General features: G+C 40.0%; 1 protein-coding gene across 2 annotated transcripts in view; it reads left to right on the forward strand.

Annotated features, from left to right (window-relative positions):
* Positions 1-13,307, forward strand: part of dym (dymeclin) — a 417,844-nt gene that overhangs the window by 132,212 nt on the left and 272,325 nt on the right. For both annotated transcript variants that reach the window (XM_078222397.1, XM_078222407.1), the window contains exons 11-12: positions 4,947-5,072; positions 10,191-10,304. In XM_078222397.1, the coding sequence (XP_078078523.1) occupies positions 4,947-5,072; positions 10,191-10,304 (240 nt within the window). The remainder of the gene's footprint in view (positions 1-4,946; positions 5,073-10,190; positions 10,305-13,307) is intronic.

The following is a 13,307-nucleotide window of genomic DNA, read 5'->3' on the forward strand; positions in this document are numbered from 1 at the left end:
TAGTATTGGCAGGCTGTGGTTTTAAATCTGATGGGGTTAATTCTGGATATTTTGGAGGATTTCATTTAGTGGTTATGGCTTTGCTTTTGTTTTCATTTTGCAGAATGGAATCATTTTTGCTGTAAACTGCTGATGTTGGGAAACGTAGCCAAGCTTTATATACTCTAGCTTCTTCTGTCTTTCTACTTTGATTCACACTCTCATCAACAGAACATGTATGAATTACAAACTACGCACTCTGATTAAATTCCTTTTTTTCACAAACATTATTTCTTGTTCACTTTTATTGAAAAAACATAATCTTGTATTTCCATTCCTAATTCTCCCAGATTATAGAGATTACAGAGTAAACCAGAATAACAAATTTACCATATCTCATAGAACCATAAAATAGAACCATAGAATCCCTACAGTGCAGAAAGAGGCCATTCGGCCCACCGTGTTTGCACCGACAACAATTCCCACCAGGCCTTATTCCCGTAACCTCATGTATTTACTCTGACACTAAGAGGCAATTTGGCATGGCCAATTAACCGAACCTGCATATCTATACTTGTGTTCCTCCTATTTCTACTTGTTTGGTTTTTTTTGCTTAAGGACTTTTAAATTCAGACATGTTTCTTAAGGTTAAATGTAGACATGAACCTTGCCCACAGCACACATTTTACCAAAGACAAATTTGGGTCATGTCATTGAGACATTGTTCCTCCCATGGTTTAACTAAGATCTCTCAAATCAGCGTATTGTATGTTTGGGCATCCTTCAGAGCCAGGGTACTTAATTCATGAACACATGAAAAAGAACATGATAAAAAAACTGTCTCAATAAATTACCATGTGGCGATGCCGGCATTAGACTGGGGTAAACACAGTAAGAAGTCTCACAACACCAGGTTAAAGTCCAACAGGTTGCATCTTTGTAGAAACTTGATGTCTGTGTCGATATGCGTGATCTTCTTGAAGATCCTGTTGGACTTTAACCTGGTGTTGTGAGACTTCTTGCTCAATAAATTAACAGCAGCGAACGTCAAATTCTGACTGATAGCTGATTGGTTACTGAAATTATGTTGTTTGCAGCCTTTTAGTTTGATTGGAATCACTTTCACAATTGATTGATGTCCAAAATTGAATGTAAACTTTTAATTTTGTATTATCCGGTTTATACATGATGCAACAAATAGAATGAGTTAAATGAAGAGAAGGGTTTCAATATTGACATTACGTTGGATGGGCTTTCAAATTTATAGTTTATAAATATGCTGGGTTGGCATTTACTTGAACCACTGAATTTAGCTTTATTTTGAGAATAACACATACTTCCACTAAATAGGACCCATCTTTGGCTTCCAAGCTTTCATTGTTCTATCAGAACTAATATCACCAATGTCCATCACTCCTTAGGAGTATAAGAACCCTAAATTTGTGCAAGAGTACCAGAACTTATAAGCATTTCAACAAATATTTTTTGTTGATCTTTCAAATACCTTGTCTCATTTTTTTCTCCCAAAAACTCTGTTATCCCTTATTGGTTCAGTTTATTGATGTCTGGTCATTGTTTTGTTATGACCAGGTTAAGAGGTGAATTGACATCTTTATTTGCTCCACTCATGATTTGGTTATAACAGAGTTTGATTTAAAAGGGACGTCATATTGTCAATTCCATATAAATATTTGTCTGTGTATAGCTTAGTGCAAGGAATAAGCCAACCAAGTCCCTTAAGTTAACAAGTAAAGAGTTGGTTTTTCAGATAAAGATGCAGAAATTATTTGGGTTTAAAATGTACAATTGGGTCTTAATATCTATTAATGCAAAAACAACACGCATACAATTCCCTCATGCACGCAAAAAAGTAAAACTCTGCAAAGTATCGGATATTAAAAACTTGGTCAAAGCACAAGTAGAGGAAAAAAATATTCAGGTAGTGTCCGAATGGTTGTTCACAACTGAAGGGTCCTGGTCCACAGCAGCTAGTTCTTGAGGTTTTGTCACTGGAGGCAGTGGTGTTAAGAACTCCCAGCTTGTAGCAGTGAGGTCTTCTGATGGGTTTTTTCGTATCACAAATAGCTAAGCTTTGATGAGAGGCTTTAGAAGAAAGAGAGATGGGGTAAGCATGTTACCCCTATGATAGTCTCACTGTCCAAAAATCCACTATCTTTTTTACACCCAAGAGTTGGATCATGTGACTTCTCTGAGAACTCCACTGAGTCTGTCTCTACAAAAGCAGCTTGTGTCCTTCGCAAATGCAACAATGTAGCTGCTGTGTGCTAGTTTCCTTTGCTTAGGAAAAGTGTTCTTTTCAATATGTATGTGGCCAGCTATAAACTAATATCTTCCTAATGGTTTGCTTTTGAGCCTGGTTTAAGGGTGTTAGGAGGCTTTTCAGAACATGAGCATCATATTGAATCTCAATCTCCCGTGCACTCTTTCCAGCAGCTGTCACAGGCTGGTGATCCAAATTTTGTTAGATTTCTTTTCCACTCATGTTCAGGCTTGGTTGCAAGATTCTTGTGGATGAGAAAGGTATTTTGATTCATACTTTATCGAGAAAGATTGTGCAGTCACCAAGCATCCCCCCACCTGATCCTATTGCTGCACCTAACTGTTTCTTAAATTATTCCAGGCATTTTGTCTCCAATATTTGGAAACCCATTCTAAAGTTTGATCACTCTCATGAAACACTAGATAATGCACAACACAGTTGGGAAGAGTTCATTAGTAATCTGGACTGCACTCACTCCAGCTGGAAAGGTTGGAGACTGGTCCTGCAACTAGCTGCTGGGCAGCAACCTGCAACTTCCAATTGGAGCTGCATTCTGCTGAGCGCAGTGACCAGCCACCTTGTCAAAGGTGGCAGAACTCACACCAGAGCGAGCCATAGACACAACATTGCTATGGAATGGAGATTCTTCAAAATGGAAAAGAGTTCAAGACCAGGCCAAACAGCCGAAGGCATAAACAGAGATGAAATCCAATCAACAAGTTGAAACCTGGCAAAGCTGTGGGTTACAACCAAATCTACACTGAATTTCTGAAGCACCTTGGCCCCATGGTGACAAAATGACACACTCTATTCCTGACCAGAATCATCCAGGAGAAGCAACTGCCAAAAGTTCAGCACTAGGCTAAGATCATTGCAATCCCCAAGCCTGGCAAGAACCCTAAAGAAGCTTCCAGTTACAAGATCAATCTCTCTTCTACCTATGTGTTATCAGCTGCTAAAGAGGATAATTTTGTATTATATTCAACCAACTATAAACGATGCATTATCCATAGACCAAGCTGCATTCTTAAAGGAGCGCAGCGCCAAAGATCAGGTACTTATCCTCACCAACCACATCAAAAATGGCTTTCAGAAGTATCTGAAAACAGGGGTCATCTACCTCGATCTCACTGTAGCCTACATCACTATTGATTATGCCTGTATTTGCTAAGTGCTTAGGAGTCAACCATTCAGCTCATTGACACCTAAGCTAATTCACCAAAGGTGTTTGGCACCAGCTGAAAAACTACCCAGAAAAAACTGTAGCCTGAAAAACTGTACCAGGGAAATAGAGAAACAACTTGAAGAGTTTATAGATACAGAACCTACATTTGAATCATGTAACTGATCATATGATGATTTGTTGAGAATGTTGAATAGTTGCAGGCAGTGATGCAAGGAGGGGTTCAGAAGGACCTATTGAAGGCTTTAACAGAAAAGTAAGAAGTTTAACAACACCAGGTTAAAGTCCAACAGGTTTATTTGGTAGCAAAAGCCACACAAGCTTTCGGAGCTCTAAGCCCCTTCTTCAGGTGAGTGGGAATTCTGTTCACAAACAGGGCATATAAAGACGCAAACTCAATTTACATGAATAATGGTTGGAATGCGAATACTTACAACTAATCAAGTCTTTAAGAAACAAAACAATGTGAGTGGAGAGAGCATCAAGACAGGCTAAAAAGATGTGTATTGTCTCCAGACAAGACAGCCAGTGAAACTCTGCAGGTCTAGGCAACTGTGGGGGTTACAAATAGTGTGACATGAACCCAATATCCCGGTTGAGGCCGTCCTCGTGTGTGCGGATTTAGCTTGTATTTTTAGCCTGTCTTGATGCTCTCTCCACTCACATTGTTTTGTTTCTTAAAGACTTGATTAGTTGTAAGTATTCGCATTCCAACCATTATTCATATAAATTAAGTCTGTGTCTTTATATGCTCTGTTTGTGAACAGAATTCCCACTCACCTGAAGAAGGGGCTTAGAGCTCCGAAAGCTTGTGTGGCTTTTGCTACCAAATAAACCTGTTGGACTTTAACCTGGTGTTGTTAAACTTCTTACTGTGTTTACCCCAGTCCAACGCCGGCATCTCCACATCATTTTAACAGAAAAGACCAGCTATCTGAACTATTATCAGGGAGAGAGACATAATAAATTATTTTTTCTAAAGTTTGAGACTGTCATTGTCCTCTGACTAAAAGATTAATTGCAGTCGATTGCCTCTGATCTCTCATAACTATTCTAGTTTCTGGTGGTGGATAGCTCTCTTTTCTGTCCCATTTCTCTTCCCACTTTCCGGACTGTACACAGCATTCATGTTTGGGAGCACATCCACGATTAAGACCTGGGTGAAGGAGTGTAATTTTTTGGTTTTAACCTACATTCCACCTCGATGTACCAGTGTGCCTGTTCTTAAAATGTTTGTTTTCCAGCTTAAAATGTTGATGCATCCTCTACTCTCACTTGGATAATTGGCACCTGGGCCAAAACAAAATGGAGCTTAAGTCATTGCTTTCAGAAGAGGGAAGGTAGTGGTAATGGAAGATGAGTTTACAGGTTAATTCTGGAAAATTAAATCCTTTATTTAAAAAGGGGATAAATGGATGCAAGGTCAGGTGGGTAGGAATATAGAGTAAGAATCTATTGTATGTATATTTGACTCCAAATGTTGTTTTGCTCTTTGGTCTGTAGGTTCTTCCAATTCTTGAGACTTTGTATTGCGTTGAAGAACGGAATTCTCATCATGTGTACATGGCACTTATTATTCTTCTAATCCTCACTGAGGAAGATTCATTCAACCGTTCTGTTCATGAAGTGGTGAGTTAAAGCTGATTTACTGCATCCAATAATAACTGATTTGTTGAGCTCCACATGTCTATACCTCAGTGTAGTTTGCTTGTGATAGCTTATTTCATAACATAACTGGATGTTCAAGAAGGTATGAAGTAAATCAGGCTAACATGCTAATTACAATACAAGTTTAAAAGTATTCCTACCATTTTTCTAAGGATGTGATGCTGATTTAAAATAAGTTGCATTAAAATGAAATTGTATGTTACCAGTCTGTCCAGTTAGTGTAAGTGCACTAACCGTATGAAACTGAGAAGTACGCACCAGTAAGGTTCAGACTGAATTCAGTTCTGCACTGGGGTTAGCTGACTTCTACAACTGGCTTCAATTGGCACTTGGTTAGAGTGATGTGATGCGATAGGGAAACCAAATATGTGACAGAGAGGAAAACAGGGCTTTCCCCAACCTCAACCTATCCCAAAGCACTTTGCAGGTTACATTGTAGAAACTGCCATCCAATTTGCACACTGCAAGCTCCCACAAATTTAGACCACAAAGTGGTCTGCATTTCACCATCAGCAAACTATGTAGTAAAATGCACTGATTATCCTTCACTTTTGATTATATTTTGTAGAGAGCAAAATAAATTGGGATATGCACATGGGATCAGTATAGCAGCTGAAAAATCATAAAGACGCTTATTTTAGAAATATGTGGATTTTTCTTTAGCATAACAGCAACAATTCATAAATAAAACTAAAATTCACTTTTCAGTGCCATTAAGGTTGTTTACTAATTATGAACACACTACTCCATTAAAAATCCAGTTACACCTCATTTCACAAGTAATTTTTTCAAGGTTTTTTGAAGTGCGTCTAATAGGGGAAATTTCTTGACAGTTCAGTGATTTCTAATTGATTGCAGACTAAAGGGATTTCAACAGGGCAGATGCATAGAATTACAGACACCTGCTCGATTTCCAAGTTTAACTGTGCACGTGTGAATTCCAGAGTTTACTGTCAGTTTCAAAAGAGTCTGGCTGCAAACACTGACAATCTAGACCAATCGCTTTGGTGGAAATTGTAAATGAAAATTTCAAGGAGGGACAAAATCAGGGTCAGATATGACGTTTCTCGTTGTTGAATACTTTGCTCACCTTCAGCTCAAGTTCATGCATGCAAAATGACCACTTCATCCAGTTACTGCCACCCATGGGACCATTGTTCAGGAGGGTTGAAAACTTGCACACGAGCAATGGGAGAGAGCGTATCCCGAGTGAGACACAGCCAGAATGAGTGTGGGTATCTGGAATTTGGAGAACAGTGGCAATTCGGTGCAAAGAGGCAGAGGTGCTTTTTCCTATTTTGCGTTGCTTTCTAACTTTTTAAATCTTCAAAGAGTGGTCTTGTCCTGTTGCAACAGTAGAGGCTACAAGGGAGAGTGCTGATTGGTAAGTAGTGGGTAAGGTTGAGTAAGTATTTACTACTTTAATCGCTTATAGTTCGTAAGGGCTATGTTCTGTAGTAATGAGGGCCAGGAAAAAAGAGCCCCAGAGAAATTGATATTGTCTGGGGAATTAATAATGGGAAATAAGGACATGGCCGATGCACTGAACAGATGTTTTGTCTGAGTTCACTCCAGAAGATAACATCCCAGAAATAATTGTAAATCAAGAGGTGAAGGGGAGGGAGGAACTTAAAACAATTACAATCACCAGGAGAAGGCTACTGAGAAAATAATTAGAACAAAAGGCTGATAAGTTCCCAGGTCTTGAGGGACTTCACCTAAGGGATTAAAAAGAAGTGGCTGCTGAAATAGTAGATGCATTGGCTTTAATTTTCCAAAATTCCCTAGATTCTGGAAAGATTGGAAAATAGCGAATGTAATGAGAGGGAAGACAGAAATCAGGAGACTGCAGGCAGCAAGCCTAACATCTGTCATCCAGGGTAATGCTAGAATCTATTATTAAGGTGGTTATAGCGGTGCACTTCAAAAATTTTTAATGAAATCTGGCAGATTCAACGTGGTTTTGTGAAAGGGCAATCATGCTTGACTAATTTATTAGAGTTTTTTGAGGAAGGAACTGGCAATGTAGATAAAAAGGAGCCTGTTAATGTGATGTACTTGGATTTCCAAAGGGCATTTGACAAGATACCACATCAAAGGCATTGAGACAAAATAAGGTCTCATGTTGTAAGGGGTAACAGATTAGCAAGGTAGAGGATTGGTTAGCTAACTGGAAATAAAGTAAGGATAAATGGATCACTTTCAAGTTGGCAAGATGTAACCAGTGGAGTGCCGTAGAGATCAGTACCGCGGCCTCTACTATCTACCGTCCTATGTCAATGACTGGGATGATTGTATGGTTACTGCCTTTGCTGATTACACAATGATAGGTAGGTGGATCCATTGTAAAGAGGATGTAAGGAGTCTGCAAAGCAATATAGATAAGTTAAGCGAATGGGCAAAAATTTGGCAAATGAAGTATAGTGTGGGAAAATGTGAACCTGTCTACTTTGTCAATAAAAATAAAAAAACAGCATAATATCTAAATAGAGAGAGGTTGCAGGATTATGCACTGTCCTAGTACATGAATCGCAAAAAGTTAGTATGCAGTAGCAAGTGATTAGGTAGGTTAATAAGGTGCTCTCACGAGGAGACATAGGTTTAAGGTGAGGGGCAGGAGGTTTAGGGGGGATGTGAGCAAAACCTTTTTACCCAGAAGGTGGTGATGGTCTGGAATGCGCTGCCTGGGAGGATGTTGGAGACGGGTTGCCTCACATCCTTTAAAAAATACCTGGATGAGCACTTAGCACATCATAACATTTAAGGCTTTGGGCCAAATGCTGGTTAATGGGATTAGATGGGAGGTCCGTTGTTTCTTGCATGCCGGTGAAGACATGATGGGCCGAAGGGCCTCTATGATTCTAAGAATAAATCAGATTTGTGGATACATATGTCAATATGGAAGGATTGTGCTTGGCTTTAGTGCTTCAGTTAATAGCCTGTTAAGGCATATCTTACAGATTCATTTGAAGAATGGACACGTAAGTGATGTTCTGAAATAGTGCTGGTCTGTGGAACTTTAACTTGGCATAAGTGTGTGCCTTCAAAAGAAAAAAGGAGAAATATAAAATTAATAGGTGGAAGCCACTACACAATGGAGCAAAAACCTTTTTGAACTGATTTAATCTAGCCATTTATATGATTATATGAAACCATTATAAATGATACATTTGTCTGGAACAAGGTGACCCAGTCTTTTAGTAGTCTAAGTAATCTAGATATCAGCAAGTTATAATTTCATCAGTTGGCTGAGAGTAGAATGTCACTTTGTTTACCTGCTGGAGAGGATAATGGCTGGCCCTATCCATATGCTTACTTTCAAATAAAAGAATGAATTGACATGTATGCCATGCTCATCATTACATGGGTGACAGTTAAGTCTGGGAGGATACCATTAGATTAACCACAGAGTAATGTGTCTAAATTCCAAAAAGGTGGCTGATCATTAGATGACCCCCTTCTGAAATTCCATGTCACAGCACCCCCATCCACCCCTGCACAAGCAGTGGCTCCAGATTTTCTCCCTGAAACCCAATTGCCCCCTTTATTCCCCCCACACTTTCCTTACCTAGCCTGCGCTAGAACCCCTTGAACTTATCTTGATCAATGATGGCCAATTTGATTGGCCAGCTGCTCTAAAGGTAAGAAAGTCTTCCCAAGTGAGGAGAGGATGTCCTGCCTGCAGCCATTTAATGCTTGTTTGAGTATGAAATGGCTGTCGGCACTCGGAGTTGGCAGGGACCCGGGATGGTGGGAAGAGAGTCTTCGCCTTCTGAAAAATCCAAGACACATTCTTATTTCCTTTCAGTACAATAATGGAATTGGTTGTCAGGTGTACATTGGTAGTTCATCTGTACAATAATAACCTAATAAACAACGATCAACATGGATTTGGAAGGGGAAGAACCTGATTGATCCACCTCGTTTGATGAAGTGACAACTCCCATGATGATGGAAAACCTCTGACGCTTTATTGTGGAACTTTCTTGAAAGGCAGTTAGTTAATCTCAAAAGTTGTGGGATTCTTGGTAAACATTGGCAGTAGGGTAGAAAATAATTATTTTTTACAAGATTAATAGATTGGGGTTAAGTACTGAACAAAGTTAGCAGCAACTCCTCAAGGCTCCTTCCACAGCACCATCCAAACTTGCAATCTCTGCCACCTAGAAAGACAAAGGCAGCAGATGCGTGGCAACATCACCACCTGCAAATTCCCCTCCAAGCTACATAACCTCCTGACTTGGAATTATATCGCTGTTCCTTCATTGTTGCTGAATCAAAATCCTGCAACAATGTCCACATCCTGTGAAAGAATTCCTGAACTTCATAATTGAAGCCACTTTTTTCTAATGTGCATAAATGATCTGAATTCAGAAATTCAAGAGCGGTCACGTTTTCAGATAATCAGAGAGCCAGTGGAATTTTAGGAGAGAGGTTAGAAACTACTGAATGAATTAGATGTAGGCGTTTTGGTAGTCTTGATACTCAACACATATAGCATTTGGAGCTGCATCAACAGAGCCAGCAGAATGTTGAGCCATATCCATGTGCATACCATTTTCCATGCCTTAATGTTTTCAACAAACTTGGCAAGGTGACATTAGATTTCAATTTTCAGGTTACTAATGTAGATTATAAACAGGATCAAGCACCTACTCTTGTGGTTTCCACTCTACATCCTTTATATTCCCAGCTGTAGCACTGCACCTTTTATATTTATTTGAACTAGTAATTTATTGATGTATGCCAGGATAATAAATTGCTTGCTGCAGATTTTTTTGTTTTGATTGTTCATTGCTGGCATACCTGAGATGTTTCTGGGGGTGTGGGGGGATTGGGGGTGGTGGTTATACCTTGATTTGGGAAAAAAAATCAATTTAGAGAGAATGTTGTGGCCTTGATATTGTAGATAATGCTGAAAGATTGCATGCTATGATTAAAATACCAGTGTGTTTTAAAAAAAAAAATTGTACTTTTTGTTTTCTTTTGAAATGGTTGTTTAGACTAGCCAGCTGGCTTTGACTAGCTTTGCCTTTGCTGCATAATTTTTAAAAAATTATTTTGTTTCCCACTCCCCAGGTACTAAAGAATATTACTTGGTATGCTGAGCGCGTTTTGACTGAAATCTCATTGGGAAGTCTTCTTGTTCTTGTGGTGATACGAACTGTGCAGTACAACATGACCAGAACCAGGGTGAGGACTTTTAAATTTCTGACCCCACTCTTTTCTTCCACTCCCCTCTTCGCCTCTTAATTGTTTTTAAAACCCCCCTGCACACTGTCCTCCTGAAGGGGCTCCCCTGGTTTTATTGTTTTATACCTTCCATATACTATTTTTTTCAAACCCTCGCTATCCCTTGGCATCCAGGGTTTTCTGGACTTGCTGCCCTTACCCTTCACTTTTAGAAGAACATGTTGGCCCTGAACACTCACCATTTCACTGTTCAAAGATTCCCACTTTCCAAATGTAGAGCAAGTAGCTCCTTGAAAATATAGAGTTGTGGCCACGATCCCCAAAATGCTCGCCCACTGACTCTTCGACCACTTTCTCAGCTTAATTTCCTTCAGATTAAGTTTAGCACCCCCCCATCCCTAGTACTGGTGCAAAAAGCTCTCCTGGATGCACTCAAAAAATTCCACCCCATCTAATCCCTTCATACTAAGGCGATTCCAATTAATATCGGCCATGTTGAAATTCCCTTCTACTATAACCCTATTCCTTTCTCACCTCTTTGTGATTTACCTACATATCTGTTCCTCTATCTCCCATTGACTGTTGGGAGGCCTGTAGTATAATCTCAGCAAAGTGATTGTTCATTTTTTATTTCTAAACTCCACCCAAATGGCCTCATTTGAAGAGCTTCTACAACATCTTCTCTCATTACTGCAGTGATGATCTCTCTTATCAATAATGCGATGTCCCCACCTCTCCTACATTGCCTCCTCCCCATCAAGCCTGAAACTTCTATATCCTGGAATGTTGAGATGCCAGCCCTGCCCTTCTTTCAACCATGTCTCAGTGATTCCAACAATATCATATTTCCACATGCTGATTAACGCTCTAAGTTCACCTTCCTTACCAAACAGGCTCCTTGCATTAAAGTAGATGTGATTTAGCCCTCTAATCCTCCCATATGCTTCATCAGGCCCACGTCTTCTCTGCCTGCTGGACTGACCTAGTTTTCCTTCTATGTCTGACTGAACTTCACTCCCAACTGTACATCCACTCTGTGTTTCATCCTCTGCCAAATTAATTTGGTCTTTTTCTGGGATGTGAGTGTCGCTGGCAAGTCAGCATTTGTTGCCCCTCCCTAATTGCCCTCAATTTAAGTGGTTTGCTAGACCATTTCAAAACGCAGTTAAGTGTCAACCACATTGCTGTGCGTCTAGAGTCACATGGAGCCATAGAATCCCTACAATGCAGAAGGAGGCTGTGCAGCCCATCGAGCCTGCAACTACAACAATCCCACCCATACCCTATCCTTGTAACCCCATGTATTTACTCTGCTAGTCCCATTGACACTAAGCAGCAAGTTAGTATGGCCAATCCACCTAACCTGCACATCTTTGGAGTGTGGAAGGAAACCGGAGCACCCGGAGGAAACCCATGCAGACACGGGGAGAACGTGCAAACTCCACACAGATAGTGAGTGACCAGCAGAATTGAACCCAGCTCCCTGGCGCTTTAAGGCAGTAGTGCTAACCACTGTGCCACCGATCCGCCCCTCATATAGGCCAGACTGGGTAAGGATGGTAAATTTTCTTCCCTATACAGGACATTAGTGAGCCTGATGGATTTTAAAATCAATTAGTGATGGTCAGCATTATTCAGACTAGCTTTCAGATTTACAGATTACAGATTTTATTAATTGAATTTAAATTCCACCAGTTACCATGATGGAATTTGAACCCATGTTCCCAGAGCATCTGGGCAACTGAATTGCTAGTCCAGTGATATTACCACTATAACATTGCCTCCCCAGTCAGGCACAGTTTTATCTTTAACATGCACACTTTGATAGGAGAGATGGCAGTCAGAAATGTCTTTGATTGTTTACCAGATGCTGGACACATACCCATGTAGCAAGACAAAGTTTGCCTGCACTGGGTAGCAGAGCAGAGGTGCGTGTGTTCATGTTTGGAAGTAATAGCAGGTCTGTACTTCAGTATCATAAATGAGGCTTGGCACTTACATTTGAAATTAGTTAGCTTGTGACACGAGTGCCCTTACCCATTGTGATGGAAGAATTGCAGTGGAGAATAATGTGGATGTAGTAGATGCTGATTGGAGAAAATACTTAATTGGGGGAGAGTTAATTTCAGTGGGATGAGAACTGATCTGTCCCAGGAAAATTTGAATCAAAGATTGGCAGGCAAAACTGTGACAGAACAATGGGCTACCTTAAGAGGAGATTAATTTGGTAGCGTTGAGATATGTTACCGTGGCAGAGAAAGGTAGAGCAATCAAAGCCAGAGCTCCCTGGATGACGAAAGAGATAAAAAGTAAGATGAAACAGTAAAATGCGGCATATGATGAATGTCAGGCTAGTAGTATGTGTGAAAGTTAGGCTAAATGTGCATAGTTCAAGGGAGGAGTGAGAAAAGAAATTGTATGGCAAAAAATTAATGCCATAGTGTGAAGTGATACATTTTGATATCATGAACTAGGAAAGGCAGTATAAAAGGAAGGGTACAATTCTAATGGATGTTCAGGAACGGAGATGATGGGGCGGTTTGAATAAGTAGTTAAAAAGGCATAAGGGATTCTGGGCTTTATAAATAGGGGCATAGAGTACATAAACAAGGAAGATATGATTAACTTTTGTAGAACACTGGTTCAGCATCCACTGAAGATTTGTGTCCAATTCTGGGCATTTTAGGAAAAATTTGAAGGCTTTAGAGAGGATACAGAAAAGATCTACGAGAATGGTTCCAGGGATGAGGGACTTCAGTTCCGTGGACAGATTGTGTCATATCCCAGTATATTGTGAACTTGCAACCAATGTTTTTAAAATTAGACACACCATTAAAATGGCTGCTGGAAGTCTTGTGACTGTTGGTATTTTGAACTCAAAGTTCTAAGTCTCAATCAAATACCCAATTAAATATGGGCATCCACAGCCATCTGGGGAATTCACACATCCCTTTGTTTAAGAATGGATTATCCACAAAAAAGCTATAGAACTTTATCCGGCCT

Source organism: Mustelus asterias, chromosome 1 (assembly GCF_964213995.1).
Source record: "Mustelus asterias chromosome 1, sMusAst1.hap1.1, whole genome shotgun sequence".
Lineage (NCBI taxonomy): Eukaryota > Metazoa > Chordata > Chondrichthyes > Carcharhiniformes > Triakidae > Mustelus > Mustelus asterias.